This window comes from Salmo trutta, chromosome 21, assembly GCF_901001165.1.
Source record: "Salmo trutta chromosome 21, fSalTru1.1, whole genome shotgun sequence".
Lineage (NCBI taxonomy): Eukaryota > Metazoa > Chordata > Actinopteri > Salmoniformes > Salmonidae > Salmo > Salmo trutta.
Genome location: NC_042977.1, coordinates 39,271,250 through 39,298,547, shown reverse-complemented (window position 1 = coordinate 39,298,547; position 27,298 = coordinate 39,271,250). Strand labels below are relative to the sequence as shown.

The following is a 27,298-nucleotide window of genomic DNA, read 5'->3' as shown; positions in this document are numbered from 1 at the left end:
AGAGAAAGAGAACGATACAGAAAGAGTGACAGAGAGAGAGAGAGAGAGAGAGAGAGAGAGAGAGAGAGAGAGAGAGAGAGACAGAGACAGAGACAGAGACAGAGAGAGAGAGAGAGAGAAAGAGAACGATACAGAAAGAGTGACACGGAGAGAGAGAGAGAGAGTTATTACTCATTTAACCTTGGGATTCTGCCTCCCACATCATGACTCTGTTTGTTTGGTTTTATCTAAGGCCAGCTTGAATCTGCACAGTCAGAATGATCATAAACCCATGAAGAACTACTGAAAGCAAAATCAAGTCAAACTGCATACTGCGTCAAAACATGAAGAGGTATAAACAAGTATATTATGGATTGATTTAGCAGGCAACACTACAAAGATATTGATGGGAAAGTTTCTTGCTAAATTCACCTGACTGTAGTTACGTTCTACGGGCTTTGCTGAGAGATTGTTACAGTTGTAAAATCATAATAATGAATGTGCAGAGTATCCATGAAATTCTAACAAGGAAACATTGTCTTAGATTATGCAACGTAGTTGTTGTGAAGTGAAATGGAAAAGGTTAAATTAAAGCGAAAATGAATGTGAGCACAGCAGGACATTACTGAAACATCATTGGCCAACAGGTCATCCATTATCTTGAACAACCAATCACTGTGTACCCACCTGTCAATCTGCTCCAATCATGGCCGACCAGAGTGCATGTGAGTATCGCTATGACAATGACATGAAACTGGAAAGAAAACAAAGTAGTGGGACGAAAAAACAAACAAAAAAGGGGTGATAAGGGAAATCAACAAAATACCGAAAAATAAACACAGTGACAAACACCAACATAAACATCAAAGAAAGTGATTATTCATTCTATTCAAAAATAATGATTAGCAAAATGATATGTGAATAAATGTGAGCAAACTAATAAACAAATCAATCAAGCCAAAGTAAAGGTTCAAATCAATTATTTTAGCAGTTCTGTGAGACTGAAAGACAGAGTTGAGTGAGTTATTTTCCATACCAAGGGCAAATGTGCACCACCATCTATATAAAATGTATCTTCAGATCATTTAAAATATTAATTGTATACTGCGTAAGACACATTAGGTCTGCACTGCTGTATCTAAATGCACATCGGGAACCCATCCACCCGGCTTTGGCAGTAAATAATGCATATCACATTCATTTTTCAAAGCTCTGCAAAAAGTACTTCAGAGACTTTTAGAATGTCTACTACTGTCCCTCTCTTCCTCCTTCATCTGGAAAAAGCACTACGGATGGGACTGGGGTGCAGGCTGGATCTGGAAACAAGGCTGGTTAGGTATGCTACATGGGGTCAGGGATGACTACAAGATGGGGGTAGGGCTGGTGTATAGGGCAAGAGGATGGGGTACAGGGCTAGTGTATAGGGCAAGAGGATTGGGTATAGGGCTGGTGTATAGGGCAAGAGGATTGGGTATAGGGCTGGTGTATAGGGCAAGAGGATTGGGTATAGGGCTGGTGTATAGGGCAAGAGGATTGGGTATAGGGCTGGGGATTGTGCAAGAGGATTGGGTATAGGGCTGGTGTATAGGGCAAGAGGATTGGGTATAGGGCTGGTGTATAGGGCAAGAGGATTGGGTATAGGGCTGGGGATTGTGCAAGAGGATTGGGTATAGGGCTGGTGTATAGGGCAAGAGGATTGGGTATAGGGCTGGGGATTGTGCAAGAGGATTGGGTATAGGGCTGGTGTATAGGGCAAGAGAATGGGGTACAGGGCTGGGGATACGGACAGTAGTATGGGACCTGGACTGGGACAGCAGTATGGGACTGGGACTGGGACAGTAGTATGGGACCTGGACTGGGACAGTAGAATGGGACTGGGACAGTAGTATGGGACTGAGACTGGGACAGTTGTATGGGACTGGGACTGAGACAGTTGTATGGGACTGGGACTGGGACAGTTGTATGGGACTGGGACAGTTGTATGGGACTGGGACTGGGACAGTTGTATGGGACTGGGTCTGGGACAGTTGTATGGGACTGGGACTGGGACAGTTGTATGGGACTGGGACTGGGACAGTAGTATGGGACTGGGACTGGGACAGTTGTATGGGACTGGGACTGGGACAGTTGTATGGGACTGGGACTGGGACAGTTGTATGGGACTGGGACTGGGACAGTAGTATGGGACTGGGACTGGGACAGTTGTATGGGACTGGGACAGTTGTATGGGACTGGGACAGTTGTATGGGACTGGGACTGGGACAGTAGTATGGGACTGGGACAGTGGGAGGGACTGGGACAGTAGTATGGGACTGGGACAGTAGGATGGGACTGGGACAGTAGGAGGGACTGGGACAGTACTATGGGACTGGGACAGTTGTATGGGACTGGGACAGTAGTATGGGACTGGGACAGTTGTATGGGACTGGGACAGTAGTATGGGACTGGGACAGTAATATGGGACTGGGACAGTAATATGGGACTGGGACAGTAGGAGGGACTGGGACAGTTGTATGGGACTGGGACAGTTGTATGGGACTGGGACAGTACGAGGGACTGGGACAGTAGGATGGGATTGGGTATAGGGCTGGGGATTGTGCCAGAGGATTGGGTATAGGGCTGGTGTATAGGGCAAGAGGATTGGGTATAGGGCTGGTGTATATGGCAAGAGGATTGGGTATAGGGCTGGGGATTGTGCAAGAGGATTGGGTATAGGGCTGGTGTATAGGGCAAGAGAATGGGGTACAGGGCTGGGGATATGGACAGTAGGATGGGACTGGGACTGGGACAGTAGTATGGGACTGGGACAGTAGGATGGGACTGGGACAGTAGGAGGGACTGGGACAGCCTTCCCTGTAGCTCAGTTGGTAGAGCATGGTGTTTGCAACACCAGGGTTGTGGGTTCGATTCCCACGGGGGGCCAGCACAGGAAAAAAAATAAAAAATAATGTATGAAATTGTATGAAATGTATGCATTCACTACTGTAAGTCGCTCTGGATAAGAGCGTCTGCTAAATGGAGGATGGGACTGGGACAGTAGGAGGGACTGGGACAGTACTATGGGACTGGGACAGTTGTATGGGACTGGGACAGTTGTATGGAACTGGGACAGTACTATGGGACTGGGACAGTAGTATGGGACTGGGACAGTAATATGGGACTGGGACAGTAATATGGGACTGGGACAGTAATATGGGACTGGGACAGTAGGAGGGACTAGGACAGTTGTATGGGACTGGGACAGTAATATGGGACTGGGACAGTAACATGGGACTGGGACAGTTGTATGGGACTGGGACAGTAGGAGGGACTGGGACAGTTGTATGGGACTGGGACAGTAGGATGGGACTGGGACAGTAGGATGGGACTGGGACAGTAGGAGGGACTGGGACAGTAAGATGGGACTGGGACAGTAGGATGGGACTGGGGAATAAGGTTTGAGTGTGAGATCTTACCTCCTGAAGCTGCTGTTGGACCCTGTTTATGATTCGTAGCCAGTTCTCTCTAGCCCGCAGCGATGGGTCCACCGGCTCCTTAGGCTCCTCATCTACAGGATGACTACAGGGACAAAAACAGGACTGAGAACAACTCCATGTCTGGGTCCCAAATGGCCCTCTCCCTGGTCAAAGGTAGTGCACTATATAGGGAATACTGGTCAAAGGTAGTGCACTATATAGGGAATACTGGTCAAAGGTAGTGCACTATATAGGGAATACTGGTCAAAGATAGTGCACTATATAGGGAATAGGGGGTCATTTCAGACGCATATCCATGTTCTTTTCACAGTCCATCCAATATGGTGGCCGAATAAAACAAATGCCCCTGTTGCTCCCATAGAACAGAAAGGCTAAAAGATGAGAGATTTGGGAGGGGGGTTTACCTCTCAGGGATGGGCTCAACCTCCTCTAGGGGGGTGGGGGGGCGGCTCTCGTCAAACCTCAGCTCCTCGTCTTCCATGGGGGGTTCCTCCTCTATGGGGGTAGGGATCCTAACCTCGGGTGGAAGGGGTTCGTCTTCCTCTAGAAGGCGTTGGTCCTCCGGCAGGGGGGGTTTGGAATCGGGGCCCTCTGATTGGGGGGTTGTTTGGGCAGGGGGCTGGGCCTGAGAGGGGGTTGGCTGGGAGGGAGGGCCAGTGGAGGGGGTTGGCTGGGAGGGAGGGCCAGCGGTTGTGGACTGGGTGCCCTGAGGGGAAGGGACGCCGGTGGCGGGGTGAGACGGGGGAATGGTGGAGGCAGACTGGGGCTGGGGTTGTGAGCCTGGGGGGTGAGCCTGGGCAGGTTGGGCAGTGGGGAGTCCAGAAGACAGAAAAGATGAGGCCAGGCCTGTTACTGCTGCTGAGAAGGGCTTTGCCATGGAGAAGAAGGACTGGGCTGGTGCTGGGCCGGGGACTGGCTGGGGCTGAGACTGTGGTTGAGGGGCCTGGGTGGGTGGCTGACCCAGGGGCTGTCCTCCTGGAGCCATGGCCGGAGGGTGGGCTTGATTTGGGGCTTGGCTGGGCGGCTGGCCGGGTGGCGCCTGATGTTGATGCAGAGAAGGCTGTTTTTCCAGGGGGGGTCTAGAAGCACCGGGGACGTGGAGTGTGGGGGGTGCCGTGCTGGTGGGGGTGGAGGTGTAGGGGACCTCCATATCCTCACTGAGGGTCCCGTCCAGAAGGTAATCCTCATCGTCATAAATCTCCCCCTCCTCTCCTTCATATGTCCCCTCTTCCTCATACAGGCCCCCGTCATCCTCCTCATAGAGGGCCCCCTCCTCCCCCCCGTCCTTACTGTAGCCCCCCTCATCGCTGTACCCCCCCTGGGTTTCGTCAGGGTCCCAGTCGGGAGAGCCCTTGCTGTAGGTGACAGAGGAGTGACAGGAGTGGTAGGAGTCATTCTCATCGTAAGGATCCCTCTCTCTGTACTCCGGCCCGTACTCCTCCTCACTCAGCTGGCTGCTGCAGCGACTCAACTCTGCCGATGACGCATAGCTCCCCGTAGGGCTGGAGAGGAGAGGGAGGAGGAGGAGAAGGAGAAGAGAGGGCAAAAGAAGAGAGGAAGAGTGAGAGACAGGGTAGAGAGAAGTAACAGGAGGTAGAAAGTAGAGACAGGACGAGACAAAGGTGGAGGAGGGAGGAAGTAGAGACAGGACGAGAGAAAGGTGGAGGAGGGAGAAAGTAGAGACAGGATGAGAGAAAGGTGGAGGAGGGAGGAAGTAGAGACAGGACGAGAGAAAGGTGGAGGAGGGAGGAAGTAGAGACAGGACGAGAGAAAGGTGGAGGAGGGAGGAAGTAGAGACAGGACGAGAGAAAGGTGGAGGAGGGAGGAAGTAGAGACAGGACGAGAGAAAGGTGGAGGAGGGAGGAAGTAGAGACAGGACGAGAGAAAGGTGGAGGAGGGAGGAAGTAGAGACAGGACGAGAGAAAGGTGGAGGAGGGAGAAAGTAGAGACAGGACGAGAGAAAGGTGGAGGAGGGAGGAAGTAGAGACAGGATGAGAGAAAGGTGGAGGAGGGAGGAAGTAGAGACAGGATGAGAGAAAGGTGGAGGAGGGAGGAAGTAGAGACAGGACGAGAGAAAGGTGGAGGAGGGAGGAAGTAGAGACAGGACGAGAGAAAGGTGGAGGAGGGAGGAAGTAGAGACAGGACGAGAGAAAGGTGGAGGAGGGAGGAAGTAGAGACAGGACGAGAGAAAGGTGGAGGAGGGAGAAAGTAGAGACAGGACGAGAGAAAGGTGGAGGAGGGAGGAAGTAGAGACAGGACGAGAGAAAGGTGGAGGAGGGAGGAAGTAGAGACAGGACGAGAGAAAGGTGGAGGAGGGAGGAAGTAGAGACAGGACGAGAGAAAGGTGGAGGAGGGAGGAAGTAGAGACAGGACGAGAGAAAGGTGGAGGAGGGAGAAGTAGAGACAGGACGAGAGAAAGGTGGAGGAGGGGAGAAAGTAGAGACAGGATGAGAGAAAGGTGGAGGAGGGAGGAAGTAGAGACAGGACGAGAGAAAGGTGGAGGAGGGAGGAAGTAGAGACAGGATGAGAGAAAGGTGGAGGAGGGAGGAAGTAGAGACAGGACGAGAGAAAGGTGGAGGAGGGAGGAAGTAGAGACAGGACGAGAGAAAGGTAGGAGGAGGGAGGAAGTAGAGACAGGACGAGAGAAAGGTGGAGGAGGGAGGAAGTAGAGACAGGACGAGAGAAAGGTGGAGGAGGGAGGAAGTAGAGACAGGACGAGAGGAAAGGTGGAGGAGGGAGGAAGTAGAGACAGGACGAGAGAAAGGTGGAGGAGGGAGGAAGTAGAGACAGGACGAGAGAAAGGTGGAGGAGGGAGGAAGTAGAGACAGGACGAGAGAAAGGTGGAGGAGGGAGGAAGTAGAGACAGGACGAGAGAAAGGTGGAGGAGGGAGGAAGTAGAGACAGGACGAGAGAAAGGTGGAGGAGGGAGGAAGTAGAGACAGGACGAGAGAAAGGTGGAGGAGGGAGGAAGTAGAGACAGGACGAGAGAAAGGTGGAGGAGGGAGGAAGTAGAGACAGGACGAGAGAAAGGTGGAGGAGGGAGGAAGTAGAGACAGGACGAGAGAAAGGTGGAGGAGGGAGGAAGTAGAGACAGGACGAGAGAAAGGTGGAGGAGGGAGTAAGTAGAGACAGGACGAGAGAAAGGTGGAGGAGGGAGGAAGTAGAGACAGGACGAGAGAAAGGTGGAGGAGGGAGGAAGTAGAGACAGGACGAGAGAAAGGTGGAGGAGGGAGGAAGTGGGAAATGAGGAAGGAAAGGAAGAGTAAGAAATAGTCATTAACATGGAGGGACAGACAGACAGACACTTCCGTAAAGTACACAATACCCAGAGCATCCCTGAGCAATGGTAAAACGCTCTGCTATAACACCTGACTGTAAAGGTAAAACCCACTAAACTGATGGTTAATCAATAAGAGGTAAGCAAAACAGCAGTGTCAGACAGAGAGAAATAAATGAGAGAGAGACAGAAGGAGAAAGAGAGAGAGAGAAGGAGAAAGAGAGAGAAGGAAAGAGAAAACGAGAGAGAGAGAGAGGGAAATAGAGCAGAACAGAAAGCTGACAAATGAAAAAGAACAAGCATCCTCGCAGGGAACAAACACAGGAGGAGTATTTATACTCCATGATAAATGAGGCTATTAAAGAAAGAATGGAGAGAGAGGGAGAGAGGGGGGACATAGGGGGAGAGAGAGAAGGGGTAGAGGAAGGGAGAGAGGGGGAGAGAGGGGGGAAGAGGGGGGTGAGGGGGAGAGGGGGAGAGGGGGAAGAGGGGGAGAGGGAGAGAGATGGGGAGAGAGGGGGAAGTGGGGGGTGAGGGGGAGAGGGGGGAGAGGGAGAGAGGGGGAGAGGGGGGAGAGGGAGAGAGGAAGAGGGGGTGAGCATTGAAGAGAGAAGGAGAGGAGAGAGGGGGAGAGGGAGAGAGGGGGAGAGAGAGATGGGGAGAGGGAGAGGGAGAGACGGGGAGAGGAGGAGAGAGGGAGAGTGACGGGGAGAAGAGGGGGTGAGGGGGAGAGGGAGAGAGGGGGAGAGGGAGAGAGAGGGGAGAGAGGGAGGGAGAGGGAGAGAGAGGGAGGGAGGGGGAAAAGGGAGAGCAATGAAGAGAGAAGGAGAGGATACACACACTCACACACATCAAAACGTTTGTGCAGTATTGACCATGAGATTGTTTGTTGAATAATGCACAAGAAGCAGCGAGCAGCGGACTCAGTCAGGGGACACAGTCAGGGGACACAGTCAGGGGACACACTCACGGGACAAAATCAGGGGACACAGTCAGGGGACACACTCACGGGACAAAATCAGGGGACTCAGTCAGGGGACACACTCACGGGACAAAGTCAGGGGACACAGTCAGGGGACTCAGTCAGGGGACACACTCACGGGACAAAATCAGGGGACACAGTCAGGGGACACACTCACGGGACAAAATCAGGGGACTCAGTCAGGGGACACACTCACGGGACAAAGTCAGGGGACACAGTCAGGGGACACACTCACGGGACAAAATCAGGGGACTCAGTCAGGGGACACACTCACAGGACAAAGTCAGGGGACACAGTCAGGGGGGACACACTCACGGGACAAAATCAGGGGACACAGTCAGGGGACACACTCACGGGACAAAGTCAGGGGACACAGTCAGGGGGGACACAGTCAGGGGGGACACAGTCAGGGGGGACACAGTCAGGGTAGTGTGTCTTTTCCTCAGGCTGAGAGGAACATACCTGCAAGGTAAGCACTGAGCTGGAGCAGGGGAACAGGGAGTATACAGACAGAGAGGAGCAGGACACCAGGGAGTATACAGACAGAGAGGAGCAGGGGAACAGGGAGTATACAGACAGAGAGGAGCAGGACACCAGGGAGTATACAGACAGAGAGGAGCAGGACACCAGGGAGTATACAGACAGAGAGGAGCAGGACACCAGGGAGTATACAGACAGAGAGGAGCAGGGGAACAGGGAGTATACAGACAGAGAGGAGCAGGACACCAGGGAGTATACAGACAGAGAGGAGCAGGACACCAGGGAGTATACAGACAGAGAGGAGCAGGACACCAGGGAGTATACAGACAGAGAGGAGCAGGGGAACAGGGAGTATACAGACAGAGAGGAGCAGGGGAACAGGGAGTATACAGACAGAGAGGAGCAGGGGAACAGGGAGTATACAGACAGAGAGGAGCAGGAGACCAGGGAGTATACAGACAGAGAGGAGCAGGAGACCAGGGAGTATACAGACAGAGAGGAGCAGGAGACCAGGGAGTATACAGACAGAGAGGAGCAGGGGAACAGGGAGTATACAGACAGAGAGAAGCAGGAGACCAGGGAGTATACAGACAGAGAGGAGCAGGAGACCAGGGAGTATACAGACAGAGAGGAGCAGGGGAACAGGGAGTATACAGACAGAGAGGAGCAGGAGACCAGGGAGTATACAGACAGAGAGGAGCAGGAGACCAGGGAGTATACAGACAGAGAGGAGCAGGAGACCAGGGAGTATACAGACAGAGAGGAGCAGGGGAACAGGGAGTATACAGACAGAGAGGAGCAGGAGACCAGGGAGTATACAGACAGAGAGGAGCAGGAGACCAGGGAGTATACAGACAGAGAGGAGCAGGGGAGACACACACCTGATGGCCCTCTGGTGGTAGTCGAGGGGGCCACAGCTGTTGGAAGGGGGGTAGGAGGAGGGGCGGGTCCCCTGGCGGTGCTGCTGGTCTCTGATGGGGTACTGGTGGACGGAGGCGTTGGGCTGAGACGTGGTATAGTAGGGGGGAGGGATGCTGTTACTGGTCTCACTGCGGTAGTCACTGTCTCTGTCATCCACAGCACTGTCTGGGTCCTCATCTGGAGGAGAGGAGAGGAGAGGAGATTAGATGAGAGGGTAGGATTGGAGAGGAGATTAGATGAGAGGAGATTAAATTAGATGAGAAGAGAGGAGTGGAGAGGGGATTAGAGGAGAGGAGTGGAGAGGAGATTAGATGAGAGGAGAAGAGTGGAGAGGAGATTAGAAGAGAGGAGTTGAGAGGAGATTCGATGAGAGGAGATTAGATGAGAGGAGAGGAGTGGAGAGGAGAAGAGTGGAGATTAGATGAGAGGAGTGGAGAGGAGATTAGATGAGAGGAGAGGAGTGGAGAGGAGATTAGATGAGATGAGAAGAGTGGAGATTAGATGAGAGGAGTGGAGAGGAGATTAGATGAGAGGAGAGGAGTGGAGAGGAGATTAGATGAGTGGAGAAGAGATTAGATGAGAAGAGAGGAGTGGAGAGGAGATTAGAGGAGAGGAGTGGAGATTAGATTAGAAGAGAGGAGTGGAGAGGAGATTAGATGAGAGGAGAGGAGAGGAGTGGAGATTAGATTAGAAGAGAGGAGTGGAGAGGAGATTAGATGAGAGGAGAGGAGTGGAGAGGAAATTAGATGAGGAGTGGAGAGGAGATTAGATGAGAGGACACAGGGTTAATAATAGTCATGGAGTATGTCCCAAATTCCACATTATTCCTTATATAGTGCACTACTTTAGTAGTGGGCAAAAGAAGAGCACTATATGGAGAATAGGGTGACATTTGGGACATAACCATGGAGGTGTGCAGCACTGACACTTTCCATTCTCTCACTTTAATCAAGGACTGACTCAGACTCTCTTGAGAGAGTGGGTGAAACTAAAGCTGGCTTTACATTGTGGAGGTGAATGACTGTCGTTCATACAGACCATCTGATCAAATCTAGAATCACCTCAACTGGACGGGTTCCGATTCGTCCGTTGTGTTTAGAACACTGGAACCTGTTCACAGAGGATTCTGACTAAATCTCACCCAGTCATACTGCTAGACTGTTAAAATTCAGTCTAAATCATTCTACATTTTGTCAGATGGTCTGTTTGAACTCAGCTTTAAAGAACCATTTTCATTTTCTAAGTGGATTGCAGATTCAAGAGAGAACTTCATTACATTATTATTCCCAGAGGAGGATAAAAAGAAGCTGCAGAATGATCAAAACCACTCATTCACAATGCACACTCAGCAGAATGCTATCCCAGTTCATGTGGACCACTTCAACACCAACCATAGAACTCCAATAGAGCTCATCTCACCAGGTCACTCAGAGTGCAGTCATAAAAATAGGTCATCTAGATCCGTCACGGCTCTGTACTCCACATCATCTACAGTAGCAGTCAAAAGTTTGGACACACCTACTCAATCAAGGGTTTTTCTTTATTTTTACTACTTTCTACATTGTAGAATAATAGTGAAGACATCAAAACTATGAAATAACGCATATGGAATCATGCAGTAACCAAAAAAGTGTTAAACAAATCAAAATATATTTTAGATTCTTCAAAGTAGTCACCCTTTGCCTTAATGACAGCTTTGTACACTCTTGGCATTCTCTCAACCAGCTTCATGAGGAATGCTTTTCCAACAGTCTTGAAGGAGTTCCCACATATGCTGAGCACTTGTTGGCTGCTTTTCCTTCACTCTGCAGTCCAACTCATCCCAAATCTCAATTGGGTCGAGGTCGGGTGATTGTGGAGGCCAGGTCATCTGATGCAGCACTCCATCACTCTCCTTCTTGGTCAAATAGCGCTTACACAGCCTGGAGTCATGTTTTGTCCTGTTGATAGTCCCACTAAGCCCAAATGATAGTCCCACTAAGCCCAAACCAGATGGGATGTCATATCGCTGCAGAATGCTGTGGTAGCCAAGCTGGTTAAGTGTGCCTTGAATTCTAAATAAATCGCAGACAGTGTCACCAGCAAAGCACCCCCACACCATAACACCTCCTCCTCCATGCTTCACGGTGGGAACCACACATGCAGAGATCATCCGTTCACCTACTCTGCGTCTCACAAAGACACTGCGGTTGGAACCAAAAATCTCAAATTTGGACTCATCATCCACCAGTCTAATGTCCATTGCTCGTGTTTCTTGGCTCAAGCAAGTCTCTTATTATTATTATTGGTGTCCTTTAGTAGTGGTTTCTTTGTAGCAATTCAACCATGAAGGCCTGATTCACACAGTCTCCTCTGAACAGTTGATGTTGAGATGTGTTTGATACTTGAACTCTGTGAAGCATTTATTTGGGCTGAAATCTGAGGTGCAGTTAATTCTAATGAACTTATCCTCTGCAGCAGAGGTAACTCTGGGTCTTCCTTTCCTGTGGCGGTCCTCATGAGAGCCAGTTTCATCATAGCGCTTGATGGTTTTTGCGACTGCACTTGAAGAAACTTTTAAATTTCTTGAAATGTTCTGGATTGACTGACCTTCATGTCTTAAAGTAATGATGGACTGTCGTTTCTCTTTGCTTATTTGAGCTGTTCTTGTCATAATATGGACTTGGTCTTTTACCTAATAGGGCTATCTTCTGTATACCATCAATACCTTGTCACAACACAACTTATTCTCTCAAATGCATTAAGAAGGAAAGAAATTCCACAAATTAACTTGAAATGCATTTCAGGTGACTACCTCATGAAGCTGGTTGAGAGAATGCCAAGAGTGTGCAAAGCTGTCACCAAGGCAAAGGGTGGCTACTTTGAAGAATCTCAAATATAAAATATATTTTGATTGAACACTTTTTTTGGTTACTATATGATTTAATATGTGTTATTTCATAGTTTTGATCCAAACTTTTGACTGTACATTCTATAATCTCAATTTCTAGGTGTAGTACAGGGTTATAGGCTGCCATACATCAGAGGCTAAAGCGTCCCAGTTGGAGGGGAAGTTGAGCAAGGCTGAATCACCCTCAGAGCAAGCCATCTATTCGTCATTATGCTCCCGAGTGGCGCAGCGGTCTAAGGCACTGCATCTCAGTGCAAGAGGTGTCACCATAGTACCTGGTTTGAATCCAGGCTGTATCATAGCTGGCTTTGATTGGGAGTCCCATATAGCGGCGCACAATAGGCCCAGCGCCGTCGGGGTTTGGACGGAGTAGGCCGTCATTGTAAATAAGAATTTGTTCTTAACTGACTTGCCTAGTTAAATAAAGGTTAAATTAAGGAAAGGGGGATACCTAGTCAGTTGTACAACTGAATGTATTCAACTGAATGTGTCTTCCGCATTTAACCCAACCCCTCTGAACCAGAGAGGTGTGGTGGGCTGCCTTAATCCACATTAATAATTCATAATCATCATCATCATCGATGTTCAGAACCCTGACAAAGGCTGCCAGAGCATAACGCCTCCGTCTAGAGTGTTTTGAATCTATCTCGTCTTGCTGTGTAAACAGTACAGGCATCTTAACCCTTCCCACACAAGCCAGTGGGTTGGAGGTTATTTTGGAGGAGTTTTGCAATATGTTATTATATATATATATACACCATCTCTTCATAATCCCATGTCTCTCTCTCCCTCCCTCTCCCCCTCCCACTCCCTCTCCCTCCCCTCCTCCCTTCCTAGGCTACTATACAGTAAGTGAATGGAGGTGGATTAGCAACACTGCAGTGATGAGTCTGATCGAGAAGCCATGCTTGTATAAGACCATCAGCTAATCACAAAGAAGAAGAGAGAGAGAGATTGAGAAGAGAGAGGAAGAGAAAGAAAAAGAAAGAAAGAGAGAGAGAGGGAGAAAGAGATAGATAGACAGAGAGAGAGACAGAGAGATAGATAGACAGAGAGAGAGAGAGAGAGAGAGAGAGAGATACAGAGATACAGAGAGAGAGAGATACAGAGAGAGAAAGACAAGAACTGGACAAGAACCGGACACCCTCAGCAGACAGAGGGACAAACACCTACCTGGAGGTGACAGCATTTCCTCCCTCGTATGCCCCCCTAGACACAACTACGACAACAAAACCAACAAAAACGGGTCAAAACTCCTGCAGCTCTGTCACACGCTGGATATGTTGATAGTCAATGGTAGGCTTCGAGGGGATTCCTACGGTAGGTACACCTATAGCTCATCTCTTGGCAGTAGTACTGTAGACTACTTTATCACTGACCTCAACCCAGAGTCCCTGAGCGCTCACAGTCAGCCCACTGACACCCCTATCAGATCACAACAAGATCACAGTCTACTTGAACAGAGCAATACTCAACCATGAGGCATCAAAGCCAAAGGAACTGAATAATATTAATAAATTCTATAGATGGAAGGAAAGTAGTGTGGAAACCTACCAAAAAACAATTAAGCAACAACAAATTCAATCACTTTTAGACAACATCCTGGACAAAATGTTTCACTATAATAGTGAAGGTGTAAACTTTGCAGTAGAAAACCTAAACATTATATTTGACCTCTCAGCTTCCCTATCAAATCAAAAAATGTCAAGCAGACAACCTAAGAAAATTAACAACAATGACAAATGGTTTGATGAAGAGTGCAAATACCTAAGAAAGAAATTGAGAAACCTGTCCAACCAAAAACATAGAGACCCAGAAAACCTGAGTCTGTGCCTTCACTATGGTGAATCACTAAAACAATACAGAAATACACTAAGGAAAAAGAAGGAACAGCACGTTAGAAATCAGCTCAATGTAATTGAAGAATCCATAGACTCTAACCACTTCTGGGAAAATAGGAAAACACTAAACAAACAACAACATGAAGAGTTATCTATCCAAAACGGAGATGTATGGATAAACCACTTCTCCAATCTTCTTGGCTCTATAACAAAGAACAAACAGTAAAAACATATACAAGATCAAATACAAATCTTAGAATCAACTATTAAAGGCTTCCAGAACCCACTGGATTCTCCAATTACATTGAATGAACTACAGGACAAAATACAAACCCTCTAACCGAAAAGGCCTGTGGTGTTGATGATAAAATATACAGACCACAAAGTCCAATTGGCTATACTTAAACTCTTTAACATCATTCTCAGCTCTGGCATCTTCCCCAATATTTGGAACCAAGGACTGATCACCCCAATCCACAAAAGTGGAGACAAATTTGACTCCAATAACTACCGTGGGATATGCGTCAACAGCAACCTTGGGAAAACCCTCTGCATTATCATTAACAGCAGACTTGTACATTTCCTCAGTGAAAACAATGTACAGAGCAAATGTCAAATTGGTTTTTTAACAAATTACCCTACAATAGACCACATATTTTAACCCTGCACACCCTAATTGACAAACAAACAAAACAAAACAAAGCAAAGCAAAATCTTCTCATGCTTTGTTGATTTCAAAAAAGATTTTGACTCAATTTGGCATTAGGGCCTGTTATACAAATTGATGGAAAGTGGTGTTGGGGGTAAAACATACAACATTATCAAATCCATGTACACAAACAACAAGTGTGTGATTAAAATTGGCAAAAAAACACACACATTTCTTTCCACAGGTCCGTAGGGTGAGACAGGGATGCAGCTTATCAATGAATTGGTGAGGGCACTAGAACAGTCTCCAGCACCGACCTCACCCTACTAGAATCTGAAGTCAAATGTCTACTGTTTGCTGATGATCTGGTGCTTCTGTCACCAACCAAGGAGGGCCTACAGCAGAACCTAGATATTCTGCACAGATTCTGTCAGATGTGGGCCCTTACAGCAAATCTCAGTAAGACAAAAATAATGGTGTTCCAAAAAAGGTCCAGTTGCCAGGACCACAAGTACAAATTCCATCTAGACACCGTTGCCCTAGAGCACACAAAAAAACGATACATACCTCGGCCTAAACATCAGCGCCACAGGTAACTTCCACAAAGCTGTGGACGATCTGAGAGACAAGGCAAGAAGGGCCTTCTATGCCATCAAAAGGAACATAAAATTTGACATAGATTTAGGATCTGGCAAAAAATACTTGAATCAGTTATAGAACCCATTGCTATAAAGATTTGCCCTTTATAGTTGTGAGGTCTGGGGTCTGCTTACCAACCAAGAATTGACAAAATGGGACAAACACCAAATTGAGATTCTGCATGCAGAATTCTGCAAAAATATCCTGTGTACAACGTAAAACACCAAATAAAGCATGTAGAGCAGAATTAGGCTGATACCCGCTAATTATCAAAGTCCAGAAAAAAGAGGTTAAATTCTACTCCCACCGAAAAGGAAGCGATTCCCAAACCTTCCATAATAAAGCCCTCACCTACAGAGAGATGAACCTGCTGGTCCTGGGGCTCTGTTCACAAACACAAATAGACCGCACAGAGCCCCAGGACAGCAAGACAATTAGACCCAATCACGAGAATACAAAAAGATAATTCTTTCCAATGTGTCAAGTAATTAACAAAAAAACTAGAATGCAATTTGGCCCAAAACAGAGAGTACACAATGACAGAATACCTGACCACTGTGACTGACCCAAAATTAAGGAAAGCTTTGACAATGTACAGACTCAGTGAGCACAGCCTTGCTATTGAGAAAGGCTGATCTGGTTCTCAAGAAAAGACAGGCTATGTGCACACTGCCCACAAACTGAGCTGCACTTCCTAACCTTCTGCCAAATGTATGACCATATTAGAGACACATTTCCTCAGATGTCACAGACCCACAAAGAATTCCAAAACAAATCTAACGTTGATCAACTCCCATATCTACTGGGTGAAATACCAGTGTGCCATCACAGCAGCAAGATGTGTGACCTGTTGCCACAAGAAAAGGTCAACCAGTGAAGAACAAACACCATTGTTAATACAACCTATATTTATGTTCATTTATTTTCCATTTTGTTCTTTAACTATTTGATCTTTTGTGAGCTTAATTTTTACTGTACATTTTTATTTTATTTTTTCACTTTTGTTTATTATCTATTCCACTTGCTTTGGCAAAGTAAACATATGTTCCCCATGCCAATAAAGCCTCTTACATTTTATTTCAATTAATTTAAAGAGAAATAAAGAAAGAGCGAGAGAGAAAGAAAGAAAGAAAGAAAGAAAGAAAGAGAGAAAAAAGAGAGAACGAGAGAGGAATAAAGAGAAAGAGAGAGAGAAAGAGAGGCAGAGAGAGAGCTACGAATATTAACAGAGGGTGCATTAAAGGTAACTCACTTTGTTGGTCTCCCCACAGACTCCAGTTACCTACAAAGAAACAGAATGTTTTAAGATGAATTATGAAACATGCTGAATATGACAATATCTAATTAATTTCATGGGTTTTAGAACACTTTAATTGAACTGTTTGCACTCATGGAATGTGTGTCTTACTGCATAGTATGCTGTGCTAAAGTAAGGGTGCTTTTAGGTACAGACTGCCATGCATTGTTATTGGTAGGAAATGTTTTCATGCCAACAAGGAGGCTAGTTTGCTGAGGTCTCTGTTTGTCTGAGTGTGTGTGTTTGTGTGCGCATGCATGTGTGTGTGAAGGAAGACCCAGTGGGGGCTGGCTGTCAGACAGCTAGAGTCCTCGTCCGTCTCGCTCCACTCATCCCCTCCTCCTCCCCTCCCCTTCATGGTGTCAGTAAGTAGACAAACACTCTGACTGACACCATCAGAAGCATTCTGATTGACACCAACGGAAACACTGACTGACACCACCAGAAACACTGACTGACACCACCAGAAACACAGACTGACACCACCAGAAACAATGACTGACACCACCAGAAACAATGACTGACACCACCAGAAACAATGACTGACTCCACCAGAAACACAGACTGACACCACCAGAAACACTCTGACTGACACCACCAGAAACACAGACTGACACCACCAGAAACAATGACTGACACCACCAGAAACAATGACTGACACCACCAGAAACACTCTGACTAACACCACCAGAAACACAGACTGACACCACCAGAAACAATGACTGACACCACCAGAAACAATGACTGACACCACCAGAAACACTCTGACTGACACCACCAGAAACACAGACTGACACCACCAGAAACAATCACTGACACCACCAGAAACACTCTGACTAACACCACCAGAAACACAGACTGACACCACTAGAAACAATGACTGACACCACCAGAAACAATGACTGACACCACCAGAAACACAGACTGACACCACCAGAAACACTCTGACTGACACCACCAGAAACAATGACTGACACCACCAGAAACACAGACTGACACCACCAGAAACACAGACTGACACCACCAGAAACAATGACTGACACCACCAGAAACAATGACTGACACCACCAGAAACAATGACTGACACCACCAGAAACATTGACTGACACCACCAGAAACACTCTGACTGACACCACCAGAAACACAGACTGACACCACCAGAAACAATGACTGACACCACGAGAAACACAGACTGACACCACCAGAAACAATGACTGACACCACCAGAAACACAGACTGACACCACCAGAAACAATGACTGACACCACCAGAAACACTCTGACTGACACCACCAGAAACACAGACTGACACCACCAGAAACATTGACTGACACCACCAGAAACAATGACTGACACCACCAGAAACAATGACTAACACCACCAGAAACAATGACTGACACCACCAGAAACACTCTGACTGACACCACCAGAAACACAGACTGACACCACCAGAAACATTGACTGACACCACCAGAAACAATGACTGACACCACCAGAAACAATGACTAACACCACCAGAAACAATGACTGACACCACCAGAAACACTCTGACTGACACCACCAGAAACACAGACTGACACCACCAGAAACATTGACTGACACCACCAGAAACAATGACTGACACCACCAGAAACAATGACGGACACCACCAGAAACAATGACTGACACCACCAGAAACAATGACTGACACCACCAGAAACACTCTGACTGACACCACTAGAAACAATGATTGACACCACCAGAAACACAGACTGACACCACCAGAAACAATGACTGACACCACCAGAAACAATGATTGACACCACCAGAAACATAGACTGACACCACCAGAAACACAGACTGACACCACCAGAAACAATGACTGACACGACCAGAAACAATGACTGACTCGCCCAGAAACACTCTGACTGACACCACCAGAAACACTCTGACTGACACCACCAGGAACATTGACGGACACCACCAGAAATACTTAATCCAGTAGAGATGCTTCTATATATTTAATACTCATATTGATGTTTCATTTTATCAATGTGGATACACCCAGACACACACATGCAAATACACATGTGCACGTGCATGTGCGCGCACACACACACACACACACACACACACACACACACACACACACACACACACACACACACACACACACACACACACACACACACACACACACATACTAGAGCAATACAAATATCTCTCACAGAACTGACAGGGCGATATCGAAGAGTTGATGCTCTTTGGTTAATCGCAAACACCTGTATCAGACAAGCCCAGTGATTGGTGGATAACTCACAGCACTGTGTCCCTGGGACAGGAAGTGGTCTCTCCGGGTCTTCCTGGTACGAGTCCTGGTTAGTTATCTGAAATACATCACACATAATATTTTCCTCAGTCGGTAGAGCATGGAGCTTGCAAAGTCAAAGGTCATGGGTCCTGGGTCCTGCTGGGGCCACCCATACGTGAAAATATACTGCTCAAAAAAATAAAGGGAACACTTAAACAACACATCCTAGATCTGAATGAAAGAAATAATCTTATTAAATACTTTTTTCTTTACATAGTTGAATGTGCTGACAACAAAATCACACAAAAATAATCAATGGAAATCCAATTTATCAACCCATGGAGGTCTGGATTTGGAGTCACACTCAAAATTAAAGTGGAAAACCACACTACAGGCTGATCCAACTTTGATGTAATGTCCTTAAAACAAGTCAAAATGAGGCTCAGTAGTGTGTGTGGCCTCCACGTGCCTGTATGACCTCCCTACAACGCCTGGGCATGCTCCTGATGAGGAGGCGGATGGTCTCCTGAGGGATCTCCTCCCAGACCTGGACAAAAGCATCCGCCAACTCCTGGACAGTCTGTGGTGCAACGTGGCGTTGGTGGATGGAGCGAGACATGATGTCCCAGATGCGCTCAATTGGATTCAGGTCTGGGGAACGGGCAGGTCAGTCCATAGCATCAATGCCTTCCTCTTGCAGGAACTGCTGACACACTCCAGCCACATGAGGTCTAGCATTGTCTTGCATTAGGAGGAACCCAGGGCCAACCGCACCAGCATATGGTCTAACAAGGGGTCTGAGGATCTCATCTCGGTACTTAATGGCAGTCAGGCTACCTCTGGCGAGCACATGGAGGGCTGTGCGGCCCCCCAAAGAAATGCCACCCCACACCATGACTGACCCACCGCCAAACCGGTCATGCTGGAGGATGTTGCAGGCAGCAGAACGTTCTCCATGGCGTCTCCAGACTCTGTCACGTCTGTCACGTGCTCAGTGTGAACCTGCTTTCATCTGTGAAGAGCACAGGGCGCCAGTGGCGAATTTGCCAATCTTGGTGTTCTCTGGCAAATGCCAAACGTCCTGCACGGTGTTGGGCTGTAAGCACAACCCCCACCTGTGGACGTCGGGCCCTCATACCACCCTCATGGAGTCCGTTTCTGACCATTTGAGCAGACACATGCACATTTGTAGCCTGCTGGAGGTCATTTTGCAGGGCTCTGGCAGTGCTCCTCCTGCTCCTCCTTGCACAAAGGCGGAGGTAGCGGTCCTGCTGCTGGGTTGTTGCCCTCCTACGGCCTCCTCCACGTCTCCTGATGTACTGGCCTGTCTCCTGGTAGCGCCTCCATGCTCTGGACACTACGCTGACAGACACAGCAAACCTTCTTGCCACAGCTCGCATTGATGTGCCATCCTGGATGAGCTGCACTACCTGAGCCACTTGTGTGGGTTGTAGACTCCGTCTCATGCTACCACTAGAGTGAAAGCACCGTCAGCATTCAAAAGTGACCAAAACATCAGCCAGGAAGCATAGCATCTGTGGTCCCCACCTGCAGAAACACTCCTTTATTGGGGGTGTCTTGCTAATTGCCTATAATTTCCACCTGTTGTCTATTCCATTTGCACAACAGCATGTGACATTTATTGTCAATCAGTGTTGCTTCCTAAGTGGACAGTTTGATTTCACAGAAGTGTGATTGACTTGGAGTTACATTGTGTTGTTTAAGTGTTCCCTTTATTTTTTTGAGCAGTGTATATGCATGCATGACTGTAAGTCGCTTTGGATAAAACGCCTCTAATTAATGGCATATACACTGCTCAAAAAAATAAAGGGAACACTTAAACAACACAATGTAACTCCAAGTCAATCACACTTCTGTGAAATCAAACTGTCCACTTAGGAAGCAACACTGATTGACAATAAATTTCACATGCTGTTGTGCAAATGGAATAGACAACACGTGGAAATTATAGGCAATTAGCAAGACACCCCCAGTAAAGGAGTGGTTCTGCAGGTGGTAACCACAGACCACTTCTCAGTTCCTATGCTTCCTGGCTGATGTTTTGGTCACTTTTGAATGCTGGCGGTGCTTTCACTCTAATTGTAGCATGAGACGGAGTCTACAGCCCACACAAGTGGCTCAGGTAGTGCAACTCATCCAGGATGGCACATCAATGTGAGCTGTGGCAAGAAGGTTTGCTGTGTCTGTCAGCGTAGTGTCCAGAGCATGGAGGCGCTACCAGGAGACAGGCCAGTACATCAGGAGACGTGGAGGAGGCCGTAGGAGGGCAACAACCCAGCAGCAGGACCGCTACCTCTGCCTTTGTGCAAGGAGGAGCAGGAGAAGCACTGCCAGAGCCCTGCAAAATGACCTATAGCAGGCCACAAATGTGCATGTGTCTGCTCAAACGGTCAGAAACAGACTCCATGGGGTGGTATGAGGGCCCGACGTCCACAGGTGGGGGTTGTGCTTACAGCCCAACACCGTGCAGGACGTTTGGCATTTGCCAGAGAACACCAAGATTGGCAAATTCGCCACTGGCGCCCTGTGCTCTTTACAGATGAAAGCAGGTTCACACTGAGCACATGTGACAGACGTGACAGAGTTTGGAGACGCCGTGGAGAACGTTCTGCTGCCTGCAACATCCTCCAGCATGACCGGTTTGGCGGTGGGTCAGTCATGGTGTGGGGTGGCATTTCTTTGGGGGGCCGCACAGCCCTCCATGTGCTCGCCAGAGGTAACCTGACTGTCATTAGGTACCGAGATGAGATCCTCAGACCCCTTGTGAGACCATATGCTGGTGCGGTTGGCCCTGGGTTCCTCCTAATGCAAGACAATGCTAGACCTCATGTGGCTGGAGTGTGTCAGCAGTTCCTGCAAGAGGAAGGCATTGATGCTATGGACTGGCCCGCCCGTTCCCCAGACCTGAATCCAATTGAGCACATCTGTGACATAATGTCTCGCTCCATCCACCAACGCCAAGTTGCACCACAGACTGTCCAGGAGTTGGCGGATGCTTTAGTCCAGGTCTGGGAGGAGATCCCTCAGGAGACCATCTGCCACCTCATCAGGAGCATGCCCAGGTGTTGTTGGGAGGTCATACAGGCACGTGGGGGCCACACACACTACTGAGCCTCATTTTGACTTGTTTTAAGGACATTACATCAAAGTTGGATCAGCCTGTAGTGTGGTTTTCCACTTTAATTTTGAGTGTGACTCCAAATCCAGACCTCCATGGGTTGATAAATTGGATTTCCATTGATTATTTTCGTGTGATTTTGTTGTCAGCACATTCAACTATGTAAAGAAAAAAGTATTTAATAAGATTATTTATTTCATTCAGATCTAGGATGTGTTGTTTAAGTGTTCCCTTTATTTTTTTGAGCAGTATATAATGGCATATGCAGTAAATATAACACACTGTATATCATTCAAATTCATTTGACTGTGTAATAGAGGGTGAGCCATTACAGTTGAAGTTGGAAGTTTACATACACCTCAGCCAAATACATTTAAACTCAGTTTTTCACAATTCCTGACATTTAATCCTAGGAATAATTGCCTGTCTTAGGTCAGTTAGGATCACCACTTTATTTTAAGAATTTGAAATGCCAGAATAATAGTAGAGAGAATTATTTATTTCAGCTTTTATTTCTTTCATCACATTCCCAGTGGGTCAGAAGTTTACATACACTCAATTAGTATTTGGTAGCATTGCCTTTAAATTGTTTAACTTGGGTCAAACGTTTCAGGTAGCCTTCCACAAGCTTCCCACAAGTTGGGTGATTTTTTTGCCCATTCCTCCTGACAGAGCTGGTGTAACTGAGTCAGGTTTGTAGGCCTTCTTGCTCGCACATGATTTTTCAGTTCTGCCCAAATTTTCTATAGGATTGTAGCCATTTTGCCACAACTTTGGAAGTATGCTTGGGGTCATTGTCCATTTGGAAGACCCATTTGCGACCAAGCTTTAACTTCCTGACTGATGTCTTGAGATGTTGCTTCAATATATCCACATAATTTTCCTTCCTCATGAAGCCATCTATTTTGTGAAGTGCACCAGCCCTTCCTGCAGCAAAGCACCCCCACAACATGATGCTGCCACCCCCGTCCTTCACGGTTGGGATGGTGTTCTTCGGCTTGCAAGCCTCCCCCTTTTTCCTCCAAACATAACGATGGTCATTATGGCCAAACAGTTCTATTTTTGTTTCATCAGACCAGAGGACATTTCTCCAAAAAGTATGATCTTTGTCCCCATGTCCAGTTGCAAACCGTAGTCTGGCTTTTTTATGGCGGGTTTGGAGCAGTGGCTTCTTCCTTGCTGAGCGGTCTTTCAGGTTATGTTGATATAGGACTCGTTTACTGTGGATATAGATACTTTTGTACCTGTTTCCTCCAGCATCTTCACAAGGTCCTTTGCTATTGTTCTGGGATTGATTTGCACTTTTCGCACCAAAGTACGTTCATCTCTAGGAGACAGAACGCGTCTCCTTCCTGAGCGGTATGACGGCTGAGTCGTCCCATGGTGTTTATACTTGCGTACTGTTGCTTGTACAGATGAACGTGGTACCTTCAGACATATGGAAATGCTCCCAAGGATGAACCAGACTTGTAGAGGTCTACAATTTTTTTTCTGAGGTCTTGGCTGATTTCTTTTGATTTTCCCATGATGTCAAGCAAAGAGGCACTGAGTTTGAAGGTAGGCCTTGAAATACATCCACAGGTACACCTCCAATTGACTCAAATGATGTCAATTAGCCTATCAGAAGCTTCTAAAGCCATGACATCATTTTCTGGAATTTTCCAAGATGTTTAAAGGCACAGTCAATTTAGTGTATGTAACTTCTGACCCACTGGAATTGTGATGCAGTGAATTATAAGTGAAATAATCTGTCTGTAAACAATTGTTGGAAAAATGACTTGTGTCATGCACAAAGTAGATGTCCTAACCGACTTGCCAAAACTATAGTTTGTTAACAAGAAATTTGTGGAGTTGTTGAAAAAGAGTTTTAATGACTCCAACCTAAGTGTATGTAAACTTCCAACTTCAACTGTATATGTGTTGGACAACAGCTTACATCCTGGTCTCTCATGGCATTGAGTTGCTCCAGTTTTTTGGCCCAATAGCGTGCCTCTTCCTCAGGGATATCTGAAAACAAAAACATCACAGCTGACCCGCACACAAACATCTAGGTATGTACCCTCTCACACACACACACACACACACACACACACACACACACATCTAGGTATGTACCCTCTCTCACACACACACACACACACACACACACACACACACACACACACACACACACACACACACACACACACACATCTAGGTATGTACCCTCTCACACACACATCTAGGTATGTACCCTCTCACACACACACACACACACACACACACACACACACACACACACACACACACACACACACACACACACACACACACACATCTAGGTATGTACCCTCTCACACACACATCTAGGTATGTACCCTCTCACCCGCACACACCCATCTAGGTATGTACCCTCTCACACACATCCATCTAGGTATGTACCCTCTCACACACACATCTAGGTATGTACCCTCTCACACACATCCATCTAGGTATGTACCCTCTCACAAACACATCTAGGTATGTACCCTCTCACACACACACATCTAGGTATGTACCCTCTCACACACACACATTTAGGTATGTACCCTCTCACATGCACACGCACACACACATCTAGGTATGTACCCTCTCACATGCACACGCACACATCTAGGTATGTACCCTCTCACATGCACACATCTAGGTATGTACCCTCTCACATGCACACGCACACATCTAGGTATGTACCCTCTCACATGCACACACACACACATCTAGGTATGTACCCTCTCACACACACACACACATCTAGGTATGTACCCTCTCACATGCACACGCACACACACATCTAGGTATGTACCCTCTCACATGCACACGCACACACACATCTAGGTATGTACCCTCTCACACACACACACACACACATCTAGGTATGTACCCTCTCACATGCACACACACACATCTAGGTATGTACCCTCTCACATGCACACGCACACATCTAGGTATGTACCCTCTCACATGCACACACACACACATCTAGGTATGTACCCTCTCACACACACATCTAGGTATGTACCCTCTCACATGCACACACACACACATCTAGGTATGTACCCTCTCACATGCACACACACACACATCTAGGTATGTACCCTCTCACATGCACACACACACATCTAGGTATGTACCCTCTCACATGCACACGCACACCCACATCTAGGTATGTACCCTCTCACATGCACACGCACACACACATCTAGGTATGTACCCTCTCACACGCACACACACATCTAGGTATGTACCCTCTCACACGCACACACACATCTAGGTATGTACCCTCTCACATGCACACACACACATCTAGGTATGTACCCTCTCACATGCACACGCACACACACATCTAGGTATGTACCCTCTCACATGCACACACACACATCTAGGTATGTACCCTCTCACACACACACACATCTAGGTATGTACCCTCTCACACACACATCTAGGTATGTACCCTCTCACATGCACACGCACACACACATCTAGGTATGTACCCTCTCACATGCACATGCACACACACATCTAGGTATGTACCCTCTCACATGCACACACACATCTAGGTATGTACCCTCTCACACGCACACACACACATCTAGGTATGTACCCTCTCACACGCACACACACATCTAGGTATGTACCCTCTCACATGCACACGCACACACACATCTAGGTATGTACCCTCTCACATGCACACACACACATCTAGGTATGTACCCTCTCACATGCACACACACACATCTAGGTATGTACCCTCTCACATGCACACGCACACACACATCTAGGTATGTACCCTCTCACATGCACACGCACACACCACAGCAATTAACATTAAGCTTTCCAACAGGCCTTTTACTTGGATAGCTTACATAAGTGATAACGCCCGAGAGCCGATGTTTGGAGGATATATTGGCACGGGTGTTGTTAGGCCCGAGACAACGGCTTAGAGGGCATTATCACTATTATACAACGGGTTACCAATATATTCAAATAATGTTTTAATTTTAATTAAAAACGTGCGAGACGGACGAGCCCCCGTTCAATGGTTCTAGCAGCGAAGAGGGCGAACCAGAAGAGTCCGAGCCATTCACTTCTACCGATGATGACAGCTCTCTGGGTGGACAAGAACAGTCGGTCGCACCAGTCCTAGCCACACCTCCAAACAATGCCAGCAGGGACCCTACTATTTGGGACCCGGACTCAGATTCGTCGCTCCACGTCCCCGATGACAGTGGTACTGCTGCAGGATATCAATCCGAGGGCCTTTTCTCGGACAAGCAGCACGCACTCGCTGAACCTGGTTCTCTCTGACGCAGCATCGTGTTGCTTGAAGGCGGCTGAGTTTTTAACACCATCCAAGAGATGTATACATTTGTATCCGGATCTACACACCGCTGGGACGTGCTGAAAGAGAACGTTAAAGATGGACTCACAGTGAAATCCCTCAGCAGCACGAGATGGGAGAGCCGGGTGGAGGCTATGAAACACGTGCGTTATAAACTCTACCTCCAAGAGGCAGTGCATGATTTTGCTGCCAGGAAGGCCATGCGAGTCAACTTGTCTTTGAAAAGGTAAGCGTTGATCATAAACTCGCATTAATTCTATCACCGAGTAATTTGTAAGATTACTCAATTATCTATCGTCTGTTTTCTCTGTAATTTTTAGACTTCAATAGACTACATCCTAATCTCTCTCTCGCTTTCATTATTTGATTTCAGGACCCTGGACAGCTACGGAGAGAAAACATCGCTGACTGCAATGCAGCACAACAGCAGAGGAAAGAGGCCAGTCTAGGCGGGCCACGAAATGAAGAAAGGCTGAAACTGATGTTCGACAATCAAATTTGATATGTAAATAAACCAAATTTGTTAAGGCTGGGTCATTGACAGAAAGCTTATTTTAAACTGCTCCAGGTTAAAGGTTAAAGTAAAAAAAAAAAAATCCCGGTAAGGGACCTCCTATATCTGCACGCACGCACCAGCAGGTTTTATGGGGCCTACTCATAGAATTACATGTAGAATTGGAGCCTATTTCTTCCTATTCAAAAACGTGGTAGGCCTACATGTTTGACAAACACAATTATGCTATCTATAGATGTCAGTATAGCCAATTCTATTTTGAAATAAATACATAAAATATCCAGATTATATAAAGCGTTCTACAACAATCCTTAACTCCGTGATGCCTTATGGTAGAAACAAGTTTTAAAATGCACACGAAAGACGTGACTCAGATGCGTATGGGGGATGTATTGATTCCTCTCTGTGACATTCTGAAGCTGAGCTGCAGCCTAGAATTTTCAAGGAGACAAACAAATTGACTTTGCTATTCTGTCCCTATTAATTGAGCCAATCACTTTCTGAAAAGAGAAGAAGTTTGTTTAAACCCAGGCAGCTTTTACGGAAGCACTTCTGTTGTTGGTTTATG

General features: G+C 47.2%; 2 protein-coding genes across 2 annotated transcripts in view; both read right to left on the bottom strand.

Moving 5' to 3' along the window:
- LOC115156454 (protein unc-13 homolog A) overlaps nucleotides 1-27,298 on the bottom strand; it is a gene marked incomplete in the record, with an annotated part of 64,152 nt that overhangs the window by 24,524 nt on the left and 12,330 nt on the right. The window contains 1 exon segment of the mRNA XM_029703876.1: nucleotides 9,226-9,292. Within this exon segment, the coding sequence (XP_029559736.1) occupies nucleotides 9,226-9,292 (67 nt within the window).
- Nucleotides 187-27,298, bottom strand: part of LOC115157402 (protein unc-13 homolog A) — a 54,261-nt gene continuing 27,149 nt past the window's right edge. The window contains exons 6-12 of the mRNA XM_029705615.1: nucleotides 23,796-23,866; nucleotides 18,730-18,796; nucleotides 16,387-16,416; nucleotides 9,076-9,292; nucleotides 3,860-4,957; nucleotides 3,435-3,537; nucleotides 187-733 (exon numbers count right to left, since the gene is read on the bottom strand). Of these exons, the coding sequence (XP_029561475.1) occupies nucleotides 635-733; nucleotides 3,435-3,537; nucleotides 3,860-4,957; nucleotides 9,076-9,292; nucleotides 16,387-16,416; nucleotides 18,730-18,796; nucleotides 23,796-23,866 (1,685 nt within the window). The 3' untranslated portion in view covers nucleotides 187-634. The remainder of the gene's footprint in view (nucleotides 734-3,434; nucleotides 3,538-3,859; nucleotides 4,958-9,075; nucleotides 9,293-16,386; nucleotides 16,417-18,729; nucleotides 18,797-23,795; nucleotides 23,867-27,298) is intronic.